Below are 19,349 nucleotides of genomic sequence, written 5' to 3' on the forward strand. Positions count from 1 at the left end.
TCCCTCCCTCTATCTGTGGAGGGCAGAGAGGATCTAGAGAGCAACTACGGCTCCTAAGGTGCAAGCAGAGAAGAGGGCTGAGCCCCTCTCAGCTCTCTGATGGGAACATGGCAGTCCTGCTGCCTGGACCCAGGCTGCATCACCCTCACACTGCCTCAGGCTTGTGTCCAGCTTTAGCCACGCCGATCCAGAAACTCTTCATTTTCTGTGGCCAGTCATTTTCAGCCAGTTTGGGGATCTAAACTGGCCCAGTAAGGGATTGAACAGGTGCCAGAGGCAGCATGAAGCCAGGAGAGGTGAGGGAGTGGTAGAAATGCCTTTCTTAGCAGAAGCAGAAAGCTTCTAGATTGGCCCCATCATAAACAGGCTTTTCAGTATAAAGTGTCTAGTGTGAGTTGGAATGAATCCACTTCCCAAACCACTTAGATGTTTTCTGATAACTGTCCTGTGCCTGGCTCTTGGCATCAGCCCATGCTACACCCTTGTGTCTGGGACTCTGTAATAAAGATAAGGCAGGTTGTATCGTACAATGGAAGCTCAGTCTGAGGCTCAGCTGAACAACTGTCCTGGGGAGATTTCTAGGTCCATTAGGTGTCTGTTGTCTCCAGTTGGGCCATCGCTAATCAGCTCTGCTATAGAGCTTGGACTTCAGGCTGAGAAACTCCCCGTGGAGGCTCTCAGGGGAGAGCCTCTGATGGGTTACATCGATAGAGAAGGCTTGAAACCATTTCATTCTTTGAAACAGCCCTGAAAACTGCATCTCTGATGTGCTGTTTCAGGAATGAATCACACTGTTTCTGAGAGCAGTACTCAGGGGTGTCTGAAGGGTTTGCATTGTGCAGACACTGCACGAGCTTTTAGAAAGAATCACATGAACAAGAGAAAAATAGCAGTGCCTGGTGTCTTCCTTCCCCTAAAGCTCTGGTACAGACAGCTTTTTTTGCATGTAACTAGACCTGCTTTCAAGCTTAAAGTGTTCACTACTCTATGTCATCTGATCATTCATAGGGCACAGCACAAACCAGGTGAGGCATGGGGTTCAAGGTAAAGCCAACATCAGCAGTGAGATCTAGGTCTGACGTGTCCACTCCTGGAGGGGTTTGGAAAACGAATTTACGGAGCAACCCTGCAAAGAAGAGGAACAGCTCCATTTTGGCCAGTCCTTCTCCAACACAAGCTCTTCGTCCTGAAAACAACCAGGAGAGAAGTAAACGATCAGCACTGTAACTGTTAGTGTTGATGTCAGAGACCATCTAAACTAGATGTACAGTCTGTTAGAGTAGGCTGCTGAGGTAGGAAATCTTTCCTTCCTTCTCTCTGTATATTAGAGGTGTAAACTAGACTTAGAGGTGCACACTAGACTTGGTCGCAAACCACACAGAAGCCTGTAGGTATGTGAAATTATTCAGTGGCTGTAGGTAAATCAGTGTCTCCCAGATGTCCCAAAGAAGAGGTGGTTACCTACAGCAATGGTGGATGGGAGAAATGACCAGAAATCCCTTATCCTATGTTCTGTGTCCCTTACTTTCATACCTTTCTTGGAATCAGGGGGAACTGTGCCATCAGCCTAGCTCCAGGTGGTGCACACACACCCCTCTCACCTATGGAGAATGGAATAAATGCCTCTCTCCTAATGAAGTTCCCATCAGCATCCAGGAAGTGGGAAGGGTTAAACTGATCCGGGGTTTTCCAGTGTAACTTGTCATTCAGAGCGGAGGTCAGCAGCGGAATAATCTCTGTACCCTGAAAGGGATCAAAGAAACTCGCTGTAGCTGTTTGGAGCAGATCACTTTCCTAGTCGAGCTAGGCTGCTTTATTTTTTCTAATGTGAAGAGGCAAATAAGACTAAGCCATGGCAAACAGAACTAGGGGATGCTTCCCTGCCCCACCGTGGCTCTGCCTCTTATCAGTAGCTGCCGCTCTCTTTTTTTTAGACCACAAAACATTCCTTTCTTGCAGAACCAGATCTTTCAAGAAAGATGCTGAAGTAGAGGTTCCACATTTGGCATAAGAAATTCACACCAGTGTGATTTAATTATATCCTCTGGTTATTCTGGGTTCAAACCATAAACCACAGTCCAGTGCATGTTTATAACAGCTCTCCTGGATCCAAGAAAAAGGATCACATCATAGATTAAACCACGCATCACAGTGTCTTTAGATTTTGATATTTTTCTTCTTGTCTGCTTTACACTGTAAGGAATTTGTGCAGTGTAAGCAGCTATCCTCAAAGCTCACCTTAGGAATCACGTAGCCTTGGAAATTCACATCAGTAGGAGTTGACCGTGATACACCCATTGGGACAATATTGGCAAACCTTTGTATTTCATGTATCACTGCATCTGTATAAGGCATTTTTTTCCGGTCCTCCAACTTAGGCAGCTCTCCTGGTTCAATGACATGGTTCATTTCTTCCTGAATCTTTCCTTGGAGGGAAGAAAGGATTAAGAAGCTGATAACCCTCTTATCTTGCAACCAGAATGGCCTCCAGTTTGGCCAGGATGAAGAAAAGGGAGAACTCTGAGGGGTATTTGGGAAGAGCAGAAGTGGGTAAGTCAGGGCATGCCATGGTTTTTTTCAGGTGTTTTTTTTGAGCCAAGGGAGCTTGAAAGCAGTCACTACAGTATATCTATGCCTTATTCTGATTACACACCTTTGTTATCCCATAGCCTTCAACAGAAACAAGATCAGAATCAGCTCCTGAGCAGACCTTTAGTGACGTAAGCCCATAGCCTGCAGGAGAATAACAATGGGGGAGCTTTACTGTAACTGTAGACTGGCCCTTAGCCTCTCCCACTTGGCTGGGCTGGTTTATTGCAATCCAGCTGAATAAAATTCCTTTGTAAAATCAACGGTTGTTATCTCTCTGAGAGTACTCAGAACAATTACTCTAGACAACACTGAATGGGTTCCACTCCCTTCCACAACCAAAGCCTTAAGCATGCAACAGTATATTGTACAACACGACTTCTTAGCCTTACTCTGAATTTCTGGGTATTTCATCATCAGAAGAAGACCCCAGCGCACAGTTGTAGAAGTAGTCTCAGTCCCAGCAGCAAAGAGATCCAGGGTTGAAAACAACAGGTTTCCATTGTTGAACATAGTGTGGGGTTTCTTTGACTCCTTCAAAACACACAGGTAACAGCCATAAGCTCTACAGCAAGTGATACCAATATGTGACTGTGTTGACACCATTTTTATCTGCATTTTATCTTTTTGTGACTTTATGTACTCTGGGAAATGAAATGTTTAGTATTTTAGCATTAGGGCCTATGCTGTATGGAATTTGTCTGGTCCCAAGCATATGTGCAATCCCCAGGTCTGGATATGAGGTTAGTTGGAATCTAGTTACCGCAATGAAGTTTATCACCGTACCATTCTTGCAGGGAGGTTTGGGATGATCTCCTCCTTATGTATGCTGAGTGGTAACTTATTTCACCTACATGGGACATCTTGACAACTAGATCCCTTTACCAGCAGTTTCAGTGGAGCTATGGAGCGAGTACAGCACAGCTCACTGTGAGTATGAGCTTTGATATACTCTGCTCACTGCAGTTCTATTTCCACTCAATCCCAGTCCCTGACAGATGGTCAGTCCTAATAATAAGTCAGAGCTAAGAGAACAGAAAGACTTTGAGACTTAAAGTACCTGTTGTTGCTTCATCAGAAAAGCATCAACAAAGCCTGTTAAGTTATTTTCATTGAACTCTTCTTTGTGTTCCTGGAAGAGCTTCTGGAGAAATGAATTCAGTTCACTAACATTTTGTAGCACAGTCTTGGAAGCTCCAGAGAGAAATCCAAGCGATGGGTAGAAATTGTATAACTGTGGAGCAAGAGGAGTCTTATTGTTAATTGGCTTTTGAACACATACTGGTATCTCAAATCACACTGCTGGTCCCTTGTCCCATGCCCTGATATTTCGGGCCATAATTCCCCCACATTTGCTTGTACAGTCCAAGCAGCTATGAATTGCTGCAGAAACAGAGTGTTCTGTCTGTTACACCTCTGCATGAGTCCTTGCCATGACTTTTGGGAGACTAATGAGCTTAATCTTCTTTCAGGGCTTCTAGCTGTGTAGATGGTGGGACAAAGGGTCTCAGATGTGAAAGATGGGAATGTGAGCATTGCACTTACTCCAGGGAAAGCCCTTGGGTATATCACATCCTATGGCAGCAGAAGGGACTTGAACTGGCCATCTCCACAGACAGACAATATTGCCGTGTCAACATGGTGCTTTCCAAGCCAATTAGCTTAGGCACAGGACCGAGCTAACCCAACTACACTGTTCCTAGGAGCTGGACTGAGCACAGCATTGCAGTATGCCATATGGACATATGTGCTGTCAGGAGAAATGAGGGGACTCACCCCCATCATCCCATGAGAAGGGTGCACATCTTCAAGGAGACCACTAGCTGCCCGCCAGACAATTAAACAAACACCCGCTGTTAGCTGGCACCTCATCCTGGGAGACTGTCTGTACACAGTGTGTAGCTCTGACCTGTGCTTGGGTGGTGCTTTTTGGGCTTAGCTACTCTGGAGTTACAGCTGGCTGCAGACCTCAGTGCAGCTCAGAAAGACGACTCCACTGGCATTCAAAGCAGAAGCTTTATGTCAGGAAGGAATGGGCTTATATCAGCTGCTAGCTTGCTAAGATTGAGTTTCAGTAGCCAAAACAAAAGAAAACGAAGTTTGTCAAACGTGGCTCTAGGAGAGGCAGAACTAAGACAGTTACTGAAGGTGTAATACAAAGAGGCAGATGGCATTTCAGGGCCGGTCTCTGATATCAGAGACGTAGTGTGCTTCTGCTCTTCAAAGAGGGTAAAATGGTTCGTTTTGTAAAGACTTTGGGTTTTTTTCTTTTACTAATAAGCTTCACAGATTAAGCCCAGGGGTCTGGGAATCTACGTTGTGGATTCAGAACCGCAGATGTGTTCTGTACAGGCTGGCTGGCTGATAATGTTCATATTCTCACTTCAAGAAGCAAGATGTCGAAGGCCTGGAGGACAAACATGGGGAACCAGATATCCTGAAAAAAGCTAAAAGCCAAAATGTAAAACCAATCTCTTACCAGCACCATAGGGGAGCCCAACAGCTTAGTATTTTCATTCAACAGCTTCAGCAAAGCTAGAAATACAGGATCATCATATTCAAACCTCTCTCCAAACAATATAGAGCAGATGACATTGGACACAGCATTGTTGAGTATCATCTTTGTATCAAATGGTTTCCCTGTATTTCAAGCAATGAAAACAAATGACGATGTGAGTATGCCTGTTTCAGTCTGGTTTCCTGTAGAAATGTAGTCCTGAGCTCCCGGAGAACAAACTCCTTTACCACCCAGAAATGCACAGCAGGGAACTCGGTTTCAATGTTTTTAAGGTCTCAGTTTAATAACCTACTTCAGCATATGCTGAACTTTAACCATGAGATACCATTTGCTCAGAGTTAAACTTCCATTAATCTTTATCATTCTCATTCTACTAAACATGTTTTCTGTTTCTGGATGAAAGCCTTGACACTCACCCTGATATGTTTCAAAGTATTTGATAAGAGAATTTACTTCCTCCAGGATTCGTATCTCTATGGTTCTCTTTCCCATTCCAAAATCTCGCAGTGTGGACAAGGTGAATCTTCTCATAGTTTTCCATAGCTCCCCATGGCTGAATGCTATGCCTAAAATAAAGGTATAACAGCCTTATGTTACCTGTGGTTAATAAATGTTTGTATGGCCTTCTTACACGCTGGTGCCAAAGCTGCTTGATACACTGTTATATGAACAAAAAGCAATCTGTAAAGAGGAGGATACTCTTTTGCTGTAAGAATATAATGAACATAGACAAATTACAAAAACTAACCAACCAAAAGGTCGCTTACCATTTCCTTGTGTCATTTTCCTAAATATGGGTATTTCTGCCCTCTCTCCAAATTCTTCAGCATGATTTAAAAGGGCATCCTTGATGGTTTCGTACCCAGCCAGTACCACAGCTTTCCTGGGTCCAAAATGCACAGTGAAGACATTGCCGTATACCTTGGAGAGCTGTCAAGGTGAGTAAATATGTTCATTCAAAACCAGGTCTGGACCCAAACGCTAGCACTAGCCACCCTGGGTGGTTTCTAGCCTGAAAGGAGCCTCTCAGCCCTGCCTGAAGTCTCCAGGTGCTGCTGTAATGCAACTAATGAGCAACAGCTATCAATTGTCAGCATCTCTCCTTGCACCCTCTTTGCACAACAGGGTGTCTGCTATCGCTGCTCCTATCAGAGGAGAAGTCAGTAAAATGCCACTGCATTCCTGTGGTGTTCTGCAGTAACAGGCCAGCACAGCGATACCATTTGGAGGCTGGTTAGAAAATGCTGTAGCAGGCAGACCTGTTTATTTTAATGCTGTTGACCTGAGGCAAGCAGGCGTGCACACATCTTTGAGGCTGAAGCCACAAATACTATAAAAACAAAGCTCAACAATAACTCTTTCTTTCAGGACAGCACTTGTCTCTAATTATGGCAAGGTGGGTAGTGTTGCAGTCATTGCGAAATTATTTGCTGGCCACCAGAAACTTGAATCCAACTAGGAAGCATATTCTTGCAGCTAAAGTCACAGGAGCTCTAGGCTTTTATAGCAAATTAAATATGAATCATCTGTTACACAGAAGGGTGGCTTTGACAACATAATCATTCACTCAGTATTTTAGACTTCGTTTAAACACACGGCAAGCCATCCACTCCAAATATCTTCTTGTTTCCAATGTGCCTGGGTTACCATTTGCTATGCATTAGATAGATACTGAAAATTGAATTTCAGATTAGAAGCGGCTCCTGTTATTACACCAGACAAATTGAATTTGTTTTCATCAAATGGTGGTTTGACGGCTTGGGAGATAACATTAACACTAGTTCTTTCCTCCCCGGCAGCTCACAGAGTGTGTGGCAGAGCCAGGGGCAGGGAATCACAGCCACCTCCCAGCCTTCCTTTGGTCATTTATTTGCATTAGTACTTCTTGGCATCAACCCTGGTTTTAATCAGCAACACAAGTATTGGATGTGGCAGGCCTGTAAGCCTAAAGAAAGCTGCTCGGCAGATTATAGGAAATCAGTCGGGTGCCTCCATGTGACATTTGTATGACAAAATCCCCCAGTACCGCCAAAAATAGTTACTCTGCCATACCGGCACCCTCAAACATACCTATGCTCAGATGGGAGCGCAGGACCAGAAGCCCATCAAAGCTGCTCTGCACAATCCTCTGCACCATAAATCAAGACAGATAAATGCTGTGTGACCGCCATAGGAATTCAGTACCTTGGTAGCCCAGGATGCCCTTCTTCTATGAGTAACTAGAGAATTTTGGTGTCAGGTGGGCCGAAGGAGCTCACTGGGGACTGGGTTCCCCTGTCATAGCATTCAGTAAGTACACACACGGGGTGTGTGACAGGTCACTCATGGCACCTCAACCATTTCTACAGCAACCAGAAGAAATCTGAATTCACATTGAGTTGTCCCCACCTCCCTGTGGGAGCACAGCAGGCCACACCTGGCTTCAAAATATTTAAGTCTTTTTTTTTTTCTCTTTTAGAAAGAAAAGTATCCGTGGAGCTACATAAGAAAAAGTAATTTGATTACCTAGACGTATAAAAGCCACGCATCAAGTCTTAAATAACCCTGGCCAGTGTGTCTGTAGGGGAAGGGTTGCCAAGGCAGAGTTTGCATTGGAGGGATATAATTAGCTTTGGAAACAAATGTGCACAGGATCCATTTCCTCTGGTGTGGGGGTGACACCCTTCCTCCCTTCCTCCCTTCCTCCCTTCCTCCCTTCCTTCCTCCCTTCCTCCCTTCCTTCCTTCCTTCCTTCCTCCCTTCCTCCCTTCCTCCCTTCCTTCCTTCCTCCCTTCCTTCCTTCCTCCCTTCCTCCATCCCTTCCTTCCTCCCTTCCTCCATCCCTTCCTCCATCCCTCCCCACCTTCACTGGGAGAGGTCTGTCCACACTGAGACATCTCATGATAGCAAATAGTCCTCACCTGTCAGCAGACTGGCCCAGCTCAAGTCTTACCTGCAGCCTCTGAGGGGCTCGAAATACCGACAGTATGGAGCAGATTGCAAGGGGTAGGACACTACACTTGTGTGTGCATGAAGGAAGGAATGTGTGTATTATATTTATATATATAAATACATGTATGTGTGTGTATACCTTTGAAGGTAAAGTCACTCTGCCAGCCTGCCAATACACTAAATATCTCATTTCTGCCCTCCTCACAATGGAAACACAATCACATCTCCACGTCCCTAGTTGCATTTCTCACTCAGGAGTTGCACATTTTCCTCCTGCCTGCTCGCTCAGACCCTACCTCTGTCAGTGACTGGAACGGCTTTTTCAGGTCCACCACATTCAAGTTCCCGATCAGAGGAAGAGGTCGTGGCCCGGGAGGCAAACTGCAAACTGACGTCTTCAAGCTGGTAAGAAAGTAAAGGAGAGCGACCAGCGCTGCTGCCAAACAGAGCAGTGAGCTAGAGCCCATGTATTGCAGCAAACTCTGTGTGGCCATGTCTAGACCAAAGTGTGGGTATGAGCATCTTGGGGTCCCTTTATAGCCCTTCTGTCATTGCTTGACCACACCTTCTAAGGAAGTAGCTTTACACAGACAAAAGGACTCCGAGGTCTTGTTTACGTCCATTTAGACCAGATGTACTGTTTTTTTCCTGCCAAATAGCACCCTATTTTATTCTGAAACATGGATTATCTTAATCTGGAGCTCCTATTTCATCTACAACACTGGGGCAAGGTGTTTGTTTTCCAGTGAAAATCTGTGTTATGGGCATGTTGTGGTCCATGTGATTTCACAGGCAGAATTAAGGGACAGGACCCATGCCGGATTGCTCTCATGGTGCCAGAGGGTCACAGGACTCAGCTGGACCACTGGTGATGCAATGGAGGAAGCAGAACAGGAGGAAAAGCCCACAATAATGCATGGCCTAAGGTGTGGCTGGCAAGGAAGTCCTCAGGGAGGACAATGCTGACCAAGGAGGAGTTGGAACAGTGGTGGCATGAAGCTGTGCTAATGCAGCTCTGATTCTCTTTGCTTTCCTGCCACCCCAGTAAAATCTCCTCCTCAAGCAACACAGTATTTTCACTGCTGACACTGTTATTGATCTTTACCCCAAAAATCCTCTACTGGCAAGCCCAAAATGCCCCTGAAACCACCCAGTCACTATTTTGCAATTTACTGTCCAGAGGACTGTGTGCCTGGATGTCCACCTCTGTCTGAGCTTGGTGATGACTCCTTCCTGGCTGTCCTGCCTGTTTATGAGCAGATGCGTGCAATCCTCTAGGAGAAACCGTCCCTTCCAGGCCATGCTTCTGCCTAGATTGAGAAAGAAATCCTCAGTCTTTGTAACCTGGGAAGCGCCAGGATCAGGCTCTGCAGCTGGCCAGGACAGAGGCTGCCTGGGCAGCTATTGCAGAGGGGGTGCCAGCCAGGAGGAGCACACAGCAGCAGCTTTGGCACTCCAAGCGTGGTGAGTCATGTACCGTGCCAGGGCAGAGTCCTGCAAGAGCCTGCGTGCTCAGGCAACAGCTCCCCAAGAGCCACCTGCACCCTTTGCATCCTTGAGGAATGACAACAAAGCAGAAGTGATCATGAAGAGGAGGGCACAGTTTCAAATGGCGGCTCTGGGGGAAGAAGCCAAAATCATGCTCTACCGTATATTCTCAAGTGGGGATATTTTGCTCCCCAGTTGCAGGTTCTGTCAGATAACTGGGCCGTGCTGCTGTTCAACCCTTTAGAAACCTTTAGTTTTAATAATACTTTTGCTAGAATCCTCCAAGGCTCCTGGGTGCAGGCTCCACTGATGGAAAAATGATGATTATTTATTAATAATAATAAAAGTACATTAGCTGAAGGCAAGGGGAATCAATAAACTCTAACTAGATTGACATGAAAAAGGTGCTTGCGTGTCCACTGGTTCTCCAAGGCTTGTTATCAGGAGTGGAGTTTTTCACAAGGGAGAATTGCCTTGTGCAGAAGAGGACTAGGCAGGGCAGGCAAAGAAAGGAGGGCAATGAGCGGTCATGCCCATCTCAAGATTTGCTGCACAACTACGAAGGTCTTGGTCTGCACTCTCTTCTCACAGACATTTCCAAGAATATGCTGTTCTGCCAGACTCTCCTCTGAGCAAATGGTGACCACTGGGACTCTTCAGACTTTATAAGATACAGTAAGAATGAGGAAAAAAATCCTACATGGGCGCAGTTGCCTATTGATGGAGGGAATTTACTGTTTCTGTTTACACAGAGCCACCACTGCTCTGTTAGAGCAGAGCTGGCTACTGCCATAGACAGCAAGAGCATCTTCTCAAGGCTTTCAGACTGTTTAAAGCCTCAGGTTGTACTTGGTGATAATATAGGGTGAAATCCTTTCTCAAGCAGTGAGCCCATGGTCTTGCAAAATGCTGGACTGATGCATGCACTGCGGGAAATGACAGGTGAGTTCTCCAGAGGGAGGGAATCGCTGCAAATTTAAAATACAACTAATGTGATGTCCTCACCTCCATTTCTTCCTTGCATACCTTCCAGTATGCAGTCCTGAACAGAGCCTACAACTGAGTTGTTGGCTTGCAGGTGAGCCTTCCCACACAGGACCGGAGAGAAAACATTGCTCCTTGATCATGTGCCTTTGTCCTTCTACTAGTCCAGGCCAGAACTGATACCATCTTCAGGTAAGCAGACTTTGTGGGCATAGCTCAGGGAAATAATCAGTTCCTCCTAGAAAATGAGCCTGTACATTAAACAGCCAGAGTCATCTAACCTCTGTGTGCTCATCTGGAGCAGGACATATAATCTTCTAATGGGACATAGGTTAATAATGTTACAGTAACAGTAGGATAATGCAGAGAAAGAGCTGTTATAAGGTCATAATTCAGTCAAAGAGTTCTGATAGCATAATAAACCATGAGAGTGAACACCAAGTGCCTGTGTGCCTTGCAAGGCTCTGCAACTGATTTACAACCTCAAGAGATGCCTATCAGCCCGTGCATTGTTATCAGGGATATATAACGCATGAGCACACCCTATTAAACATTAACATTTTTAAAGACTCAGATGTGTTAAAACTCAGGGTGCTCCTTGCTAATGGATTTTGCTCACCTTGACAAATGCCAGTGCAAAAAGAAATCAAAAGCTTTCCGACTCTGACCTCTTTAAATTTTTCATAATTATTGTATTGTTTTATTGGACTACACCCGCTTCTTCCCATCCTGCAAATCGGTATTTCTATAGGATCACTACAGGGTAATGATCAGTATCACAAGTGTTTGCTACGCTCATTTTGATACGAATAACTCGTACTGAATTTCTTTTCATTTATCTTTCAAAACAGTGCGTGTTGCACATCTGCTTTGGGAAGAAGGACTCCTGAAACCTACTTTTAAAAATAATTATTTTACGGAAAATTTTCAGTGAAAGATTCTTGGGGTTTTTTTTCCATACTCTGAGCTGAAAGATTGTATTGATGGGTCTGGTCACTGGAAGAAGAAAATTAAAAAATCTCTGCATGGAATTAGTGCATTTTCTGTGTGCAGAGCCCAAGGTGACAGTATTTCCCGCTCATGTTAAGCATTTAACTCCTTTTAGCAAGAAACCCTTCTCAGGAACTTTGTTGCTTTTAAAAGCCTTGGTGTTGGACCAAATAGATGTAATTCCTTCATGAGTCTCACCCAGTGACAAAATACAGGGGAGATCCTGGGATTTGGTGCTGGTAATGTACTTCATAATATGCTTATCTATAAAAATATTTGCAGGAAAATCCATTGTGACTAGAGCCAGAAGCATGATCTTCCTGACGCCACACTCACACCAGCAAGCCAAGGCAGCCTGACCTGGGAAGCTAGTCTTGAGGAGGTCAGGGTGTGAAGAATTTATTTTCAAAATACGACCGAACAGATTGAATGCCTCAACATAGTTCCAAGGATCTTTTTGTTCTGGATCTCTAGCTTCAGTCTATCTCAAAACAGTGTTGCAGAAATTATATTAATCCAAGGGCAATTTGGGGCATATCATGAAGGATGATCTTACAGTAGGTCTGTATCTACAGAGCCTGGATCCCAGCATCTTACTTTTGGGCCCCCCATCTTGATGCAGATAGAGATTTGGATTTAGATATACCAGAATTGCAACTAGCAATGTAAGGAAAAAGTTTGCTTTGGCTTTCAGCAAAGCGTTGCTATTTCTACCACGTTCCCCTGTAACCTGATGAGGCTTTGGCTCAGTTGTAACAGAAAATGAGCTATCGTTCTGTATATCTTTGTAGAGCACATAACATATTAAGGCCCTGACCTTACTGGCATGAAACTATGATTTCCCTGTAAGTGCAAAACAATAATATTTCATTAAACATCCACTACAGAAATCCCCATTCCCCAGACTATTCTGGCAATATTCTGCATTTTTGCTTGTCTAGGAACCTGAATTAAAAGGTAGAAAAATGGTTTATAACAGCCTGTGGCAGTGATGTAGCAAGAGACCTTATGTAAGAGCTGGCGGCATGCTTGCCGCGCGAGGGTGAGGCGTAGGAATGAGTGATCCTTTGAGGATGTTTCTCTGAGGTGTGTTCTGTGCCTGGGCTGGGAACAGCAGTCTCAAGGGCACAAATTCCAGCGTCTGAATGTGCTTGGTCTTGTTCAACTGATTAATTTCTTACAGTTATCCCAAGTCAAGCTACAAAATCCCCCAGTACGTTACTCAAAGCCTTTAACAACTTGTTGATAAATTATTTTCAAATTAACTACCTGATAGTTTGAATCTGTAGGCTCTTAAAAGATGCAGTATTGTGAGAGAGATAATGAAAGTCTCAGACTTTACCCTGCCCATAACAAGGAATAAAGGTTCTGCTCTAAGGTAGTACTTGAATTGGTGCTTCGAAAAGTAATACTAAGTGTGCAAAAACCCTCCGAAGGTACATTTGTACAACAGATGGATAAGCACCAATAGTGGAGTTAAGTTTTCAGTGTGATCTAACAACACCGTAAAAAACGTTTTTCAAATGTTCCTTTAGTGGATAATTAATGACTCTTTAGTCCATAATTAATAACTAACAGCTCTGATGCAAGAAAAGGAATTTTAAAAAAATTTATCCAGCTGTGTAACTTGAAAGGGGAAGGTCCAAGATTTTTCCTAGTTTGGGGAACCTTCTAATTTGAGCATTCTGATTTTTGGAAAGGGCTCTGAACCCCAGACTAGAGACACTGCAAAACAGTGGTTGCTTTACAAATTATCTGATCACTCTTGTACAATAGGCATCTTTTTACTGAGACAGCTATTTCAGATTTCCCCAGTGCCAGGAAAATCTCTCACTTCTTTGAAAGATAATATGTGAAAAGCAGTTAATTCTCTGTTAGCGGCACTGCTCTTTGTGGCACTGTTTTTATTGAATTCTTTTGGAACTGGTTGGCTTAATCTGCAAATGAGATTTTTTTTTCCTTCACACTGATTATCTAACAGGGGTTTCATTTGATCTCCTTGGGAAAAATACATACTAGACTGCTAAAGCACATGTATTACATTCTAAGACAAACTGTACATTTAAAGAAAACTTTAGAAGATACAACTGAGATTTGCAGTAAAAACATTAAGTAAGCATAACCAAACACCTGCTGCTGACCTGAATTTGGGTAACTACAAAATTTAAGATGCCAAAGAAAGACACCGAGTTAATTAATAGGCAATCAAAACATTTGGATATAATATAATATAATATAATATAATATAATATAATATAATATAATATAATATAATATAATATAATATAATATAATATAATATAATATAATATAATATAATATAATATAATATAATATAATATAATGTAACATAACGTAACGTAACGTAACATAATATAACAGGTTGATAGAGCCTTTGCATAGGATTGTTGCTGTCTGTTTGGGAATAATTCCACTGTGCGATCCTGCATATGCTTTTCCTTTGATTTCTTCCTTCATCACATGGGGAATCAGCAAGACAACCACTGTGCCAGAAACTAAGGCACATAACTTGGGCAGTTTGCTAAAATCAAGTGCTTTGACACTTCAGTTACACTTGTCCAGATAAACTAAAGCTGGTTCTCTGCTGCTCAGTCGTCTGAGATCTGGGAGACAGTGAGCTGCATGCATTTATGAAATGCAGTACCTCCCTTTTACTGTTAAGTGTTATAACGAAGTCAAGTGGAAAAGTGCTATTTACCATATAGTAAAAAACATCTATTGTTCATAGCCCTGAAACCATAATAATAAATAAAACCTTATGTTTCAGGCTGTGTAAACCAGTTGCTTATGTAATAGAACATGGTGTAATTTTCCATTTACAACTTCAACACTGTAATAAGAAAGCAATCAAAGCATAAACAAAATGCACTTTAAATGAGACTGCAGGTAATATTTCCATAATGGCTGTCCTTAACAATTGCAGCCATTTTCTTTTTTTTTTCCCCACCTCAAATTCTTTCTACTTATCTCAGTCATTTAATTAAAAGAAAATCAACTTAAAACAGATGAAAGACCACCTTAAACCAATTGCAGCTATGGGCAAAGAAGAAAAAAGACTCTTACAGTGTAATCCACTGTTAACACTCGGGTGGGTTAAATTAACGCCGTTTCTCATTCTCCTTTCAGGATGAGATCTGAGGCTCTGGAGAGAGTGTGCTGTAAACCTGTGGGCAAAAGGGCTGTTTGCCTTGGTCACCTGTCTTGAGGACCTGGAAGGTCACCATTTCCTAAGCATCTGCCGATGACTGCTTGGTTTTACTGGCCTCATCGGCATTCGCGCTGCATAGCGGGAAGCCGCCTGCTCGCCCATCGCTTGTAGGAGGCATAAAACAACTCAGTGCTGTCCGTTGGGTTTGTGCATGGGCATTAAACCGTGAGGATCGACGAGGGATGAGCAATCACTACGCTATGGCCACAGGCGGCTGATGGCGGAGTTCGTGTCACTGCAGCGGACAGGGATGGCTCTTCCAAAATGCTGCTGGATTTCTAAGCGCCTCCCAGGGGTGCCGATCCCCAGGGCTCTCGGATCACACCACCAGCCAGAGCCAGGTTCTGAAAAATGTGTTTTTAAGCCAAGATGCAGTGCTCAGCAGTGGTGGGTGAGGAACTTGTTCTTCGTGGCAAAGGGGACACGGGAGCCTGGACTCAGCACAGGCCCTGGCCGCCGGCTCCTCGATAGAAATGGGAGAGGCTCGGATGAGGCCGGATCCTGTATAGACGGATTTGCTGACACCAGGCTCCGAGTTTTCTCTTTTTCCCTCCATTTCTAACCGAACAAACGTGAGAGGCCAAACCATGTTTCCCTGCCCCTCCACAGGCAGGCTGCCCGTGACCATCCTCTCACCCTTCCCGCGCAGAGCGTTCAGAGGCGAATTAGGAAAATAACAAGGTTTTATGAGAAGAAATCGTTTTATTTCGCAGAGACCGATGGAGCCCTGGGGGCAGGGGCGGCGGCAGCACAGCGAGAACGCCACCGGCGCGGCCCTCCCGCTCAGTCAGACCGGCCCCGCCGCCCCAACATGGCGGGCAGCGGCGTCTCCGTGGCGACCCGCGCCGGCGGCCGGGGCCCGCGCCGGTGACGTCACCCCCGCCCCCCGCCCGCGCGCCCCTATAGCAAGGCGCCCCGGTTGCCATAGCAATGCCGATGCCGTTTCCATGGCGGCGTGGTCCCGCCCCCTCGCCGGCGCGGCCGCCGTAACGCGCCTACCTCGATGCGCTCGGCGCTCGCAGGAGTTGGCGACGATCGGTGTTCGGCTCCCTCCGGTGGCGAGCGTGTGACCGGAGCGACCCCGGCCCGGCCCGTGTCCCCCCCCCCGCCCCGCCGGCGACATGTCCACCGCAATGAATTTCGGCAGCAAAACCTTCCAGCCGCGGCCGCCGGACAAGGGCGCCTTCCCGCTGGATCACTTCGGTGCGGTAACGCGGGCCCGGCCTCCCCGCGGCCTAGCGCCGGCCGGGCCTCCCCTCAGCTCTCCGGGGGGCCGCGGGCCCAAGGCGCCGCCCGAGCCCGGGGGTAGCGCGGCCCTCGCTGTCTCTTCCAGGGGAGTGCAGCGCCTTCAAGGAGCGGTTCATGGAGTGTCTCCGCGACAGCGGCTACGAGAGCGGCGCCTGCCGGCAGCGCGCCATGGCCTACCTGGAGTGCCGCATGGAGAGGCAAGTGGTGCCCCGGCCAGCCTCGGCCCGGCCCGGCCAGGCCCGGCGGGGGGCTGCGGGGCAGCCGGGTGGCCCCAGCGGGGCGGGGAAGCGGCGGGGCTCCCCGTGCGGGGCGGGGAAGGGAACCCGCAGTGCAGTGAAGGGCCCACGCAGGAACCTTGTATCCGTGTAAGAAACTGGTGCCTCTTCAGCAGCTCATTTTTGATGTGCAGATATCCACCCCTGAGGGTGGGATAGCTGCGAGACTTAGCCAGCTTCTGCTCCATATAGTCCATCTTTCTCAGTGTGAAAATTTTAGTTTTTTTTTTTCTGGCTATGGTTACAAGTTAAAAGATTAACTTGTTCCCAAGTCCAAGCAAAAAAAGAATTGTTGGTTGTTTATCCAGGGATGTTTCTAGTCTTGCATTGCTTTGCAATGTCATCTATTCTCTGGTGAGTCAGGGAGCTCGTTGGGTGTTACTAAGTGCTCTTCAGTACAAAGGGCACTTGCATACACTGAATGGGCTGGTGCTGAGAAAGGCTGCAAATAAACAGTTTGAAAACTACTACAGCAAAGTATAGTGGCACCACAAATGTTGCTTAAAACGCAGTCACTTAAAAATCTGGTAAATGGGACAGATGGAATTTTAGGAAGCTCTTATGCAGTCTGTTAATTAAAGGTTAATTAAAAGTAGTTAATTAAAGGTAGTTTCTGAGGAAACTCTTATTTAATACCTAATATCAGGAAACAACACATTTAATTGGAAAACCGTTCTTAAGAAAAAAAAAAAGTATCCCTGTATGTTGCTTTCCCAAAACTGGAGTTTCTGAGGCTTTGCAAAGTGACAATCACTCCGTATGGACGTCTGGGATTTTTTCAGGGTAAATAATATGAAATTAAATAGAAAATGCTGCTGTTCTTTTGGTTATAGAATCTGTTCTGCATTATGTTTTTCTTTTTTTATTGTTTTTAACTTAGGCAACTTATGGCTAATGAACCACTGGAAAAATTGGGATTTAAAGATCTGATAGATGAGAAATCAGAAGCAAAGCCTGAAAAGTTGTAATGAAGAAAGACAACTTCACTCCTCATGTATGGAAAGCGTAACTCTTATGTAGTACATATTGTACGTTCTGTTCATATTTCAATAGGAAGCGTTTCCCTAAGAAACCCTTTTTCCCAAACCTGATTTTCCTAAAATCTGATTTTTTGAAATGAGCAAAAGTACTGTCTTTGTTTGCTTTCCTCAAGTATTTCTTAACTTTTCTTTCAATTTCTCTAGACTACTCTTAAAGATCCATAAGAACATTTTGTCTGGGAGAGATCAATTACTGCCTGCAGCATTCTCCACATCTCTGTAAGAACAGAACAGCAAAGCCTTATTTTAAAAAGATTTAAAAAAAACCCCAAACCCTAAAACCCAACAACTTTATTGTGTAGATCTTGAACTACAGATTAATCTTAATGTGGATATTACTAATATGCTTACACAGTTACTTGTCAGTGGAAATAAAGCTGTGGTATTTGCAAGTTGCTTTTCATTAAATGCAGGTGTTGATCCCCATCTTTGGGGTGATCTCGTTCTCCCCCTGCTACAGAAAACACTTAGATACTGGGGCAGCGTTTTTTTTCAGTCTTTTAACTTCCGTCGTTGTTGGGAGAGTATTTCTAGTTCCGGACACCAGTCAGGGAGTGATTCTGCTTTTTATTTACCATGCCAACGGCGTTCACCTAACTTTTATTTCATCATTTAGCTGGGAATCTTTCATTATGGATATATTAATCTCTCCAAGTAGAGCTGCCATACGAGTTTTTTTAATACCTCTATGGTGAAATCAGGGTGGAGACAGGAATGGTATTTATTTGTGTTCTAAGTAACTATGAACTCCACATATAAATGGGACTGGACAATTTTATTCTTTTAAAAACAAATGTTTAATGTACAAAACAGGCTAGATCAAAATTTCTATTTAAGAAGTATCGTGTTTGATTCCAAAACATGTAGCTGCAGCCCATATGCTGAGAAGGTAATGCAGCAGGCCATGCAGTGATGTGCAGTCAGGTCTGAGTGTGTCTTTAAGGTCCCTGACAGGTTTTTGTGTAATGTATGATGAATATTCACAGCCAGTGGTATTTCTCTCACATACACTAATGCAAATTAGTTTTTCTTAATTAATACTGAGTTCAAGCCAAAATAATTTGGTCTGTTAGCCCCTTAGAAATATGTTTTAAGCAGACAATAACTGTAAATCCTCTGGATATATTTCCACTGTATTTCCTGCCCTGCTCTTCTGTTTGGTATGGGTTTTTTGGTGTTTGGGTTTTTTGTTTTTGGTGGGTTTTTTTGTTTTTTTTTTTTTTAATTTTATTTTAAACCCAGTGCAGCATTTCTCTGTGTATCTGGCCGTCAAACTGCAAACTTTATGGTCAGGGCCTGTAGATAGCGTTACACACACAGTTTGCCAAGGCAGTTCTATACTTTTTCATTTATTTTGTGTCCTCTGTTTGATACATCTCACGTTTCCTGCTGTCTGCTATTAGTCCTTTTGCTGCTGCTTCTCTCCCTGGTGCATCTGCTCACACAGATCCAGGAAAGGGTAAAAGAACACTTTCTGCTCTTCATATTGGTGGTTGGAGCTGGGATTTAAATTGTTGCTCGGGTCTAATCTGATTGAACAGACTGCAGATATTTCAGAGTGGGTCCGTGTTTGAAAAGAATGTTCACTTGCTGCTGCATATTTTTATTCTACTTCATTCTACTCTCTAAATTATATCCTTTGGTGAGATTAATACATTTATAGAAGAGAAAGCAGTGATTTTATTGCTGAAACAGATATTAAAAGACTTTATATTAAACCACTGAACAAGAGCTTTCTTTCAGTGATACAGAGTAAGAATTATTAAAATAATCTCCAGCATCTCAGAAGAAAGAAATCAAATTTCATGCTTCTGTGCTCCGTGAATATTATAAGGTGAAGTGAGTCCCTGGTAGGTATGAAAGAATTCACCAGTGGTGGTGGAGTCATCCGGGCTGTTATCAGTGGTAATTTCATCTTTGGGATGTTATTCTGCACTGTCATTTGCCCAAACAGCTCCTTCATGAGTTAGATGCATGTTTTCTCCTGAGACAGCTGATACCATCTCTCTCCTCCAGGTTATTACAGAGTAAAAGAGGTGAAGTTTTTGAAGCCTTGA

The 19,349-nt window shown here is 44.4% G+C and overlaps 2 protein-coding genes across 4 annotated transcripts; one reads left to right on the forward strand and one right to left on the reverse strand.

Moving 5' to 3' along the window:
• Positions 1–998: 998 nt before the first annotated feature.
• Positions 999–8,654, reverse strand: LOC104048173 (cytochrome P450 2K4). Its single transcript, XM_009508601.2, has 9 exons — positions 8,335–8,654; positions 5,875–6,037; positions 5,524–5,673; positions 5,069–5,229; positions 3,650–3,823; positions 2,982–3,123; positions 2,239–2,426; positions 1,602–1,743; positions 999–1,186 (listed from the first exon to the last, which is right to left on the reverse strand). The coding sequence occupies exons 1-9, from the start codon at positions 8,530–8,532 to the stop codon at positions 999–1,001; spliced, it is 1,506 nt and encodes a 501-aa protein (XP_009506896.2). The 5' UTR covers positions 8,533–8,654.
• Positions 8,655–15,693: 7,039 nt separating this feature from the next.
• On the forward strand, positions 15,694–19,010 carry LOC135315176 (cytochrome c oxidase assembly protein COX19). 3 transcript variants are annotated; one of them, XM_064461664.1, is made up of 4 exons: positions 15,694–15,932; positions 16,063–16,174; positions 17,133–17,246; positions 17,437–19,010. In XM_064461664.1, the coding sequence occupies exons 1-3, from the start codon at positions 15,851–15,853 to the stop codon at positions 17,218–17,220; spliced, it is 282 nt and encodes a 93-aa protein (XP_064317734.1). In that variant the 5' UTR covers positions 15,694–15,850; the 3' UTR covers positions 17,221–17,246; positions 17,437–19,010. The 3 variants fall into 3 exon arrangements, 2 of the variants coding, with proteins under 2 accessions (XP_064317734.1, XP_064317733.1); XR_010374607.1 differs by having other exon boundaries at positions 15,697–15,932; positions 17,133–17,280; XM_064461663.1 differs by having other exon boundaries at positions 15,698–15,932; positions 17,133–19,010.
• The last annotated feature ends 339 nt before the right edge of the window (positions 19,011–19,349 follow it).

This window comes from Phalacrocorax carbo, chromosome 10 (genome assembly GCF_963921805.1).
Source record: "Phalacrocorax carbo chromosome 10, bPhaCar2.1, whole genome shotgun sequence".
NCBI classification, from domain to species: domain Eukaryota; kingdom Metazoa; phylum Chordata; class Aves; order Suliformes; family Phalacrocoracidae; genus Phalacrocorax; species Phalacrocorax carbo.

Excerpts from the sequence above, each read along its gene's own strand:
- LOC104048173 (XM_009508601.2), bottom strand. The coding sequence starts at position 8,532 with ATGGCCACACAGAGTTTGCTGCAATACATGGGCTCTAGCTCACTGCTC. Across the intron at positions 2,427-2,981 it reads GAAATACCCAGAAATTCAGA|GAAAGATTCAGGAAGAAATG; the intron begins GTAAGGCTAAGA and ends CTTCCCTCCAAG. Across the intron at positions 1,187-1,601 it reads ATTTATTCCATTCTCCATAG|GACGAAGAGCTTGTGTTGGA; the intron begins GTGAGAGGGGTG and ends GGTTGTTTTCAG.
- LOC135315176 (XM_064461664.1), top strand. The coding sequence starts at position 15,851 with ATGTCCACCGCAATGAATTTCGGCAGCAAAACCTTCCAGCCGCGGCCG. Across the intron at positions 15,933-16,062 it reads CTTCCCGCTGGATCACTTCG|GGGAGTGCAGCGCCTTCAAG; the intron begins GTGCGGTAACGC and ends TGTCTCTTCCAG. Across the intron at positions 16,175-17,132 it reads CTGGAGTGCCGCATGGAGAG|GCAACTTATGGCTAATGAAC; the intron begins GCAAGTGGTGCC and ends TTTTTAACTTAG.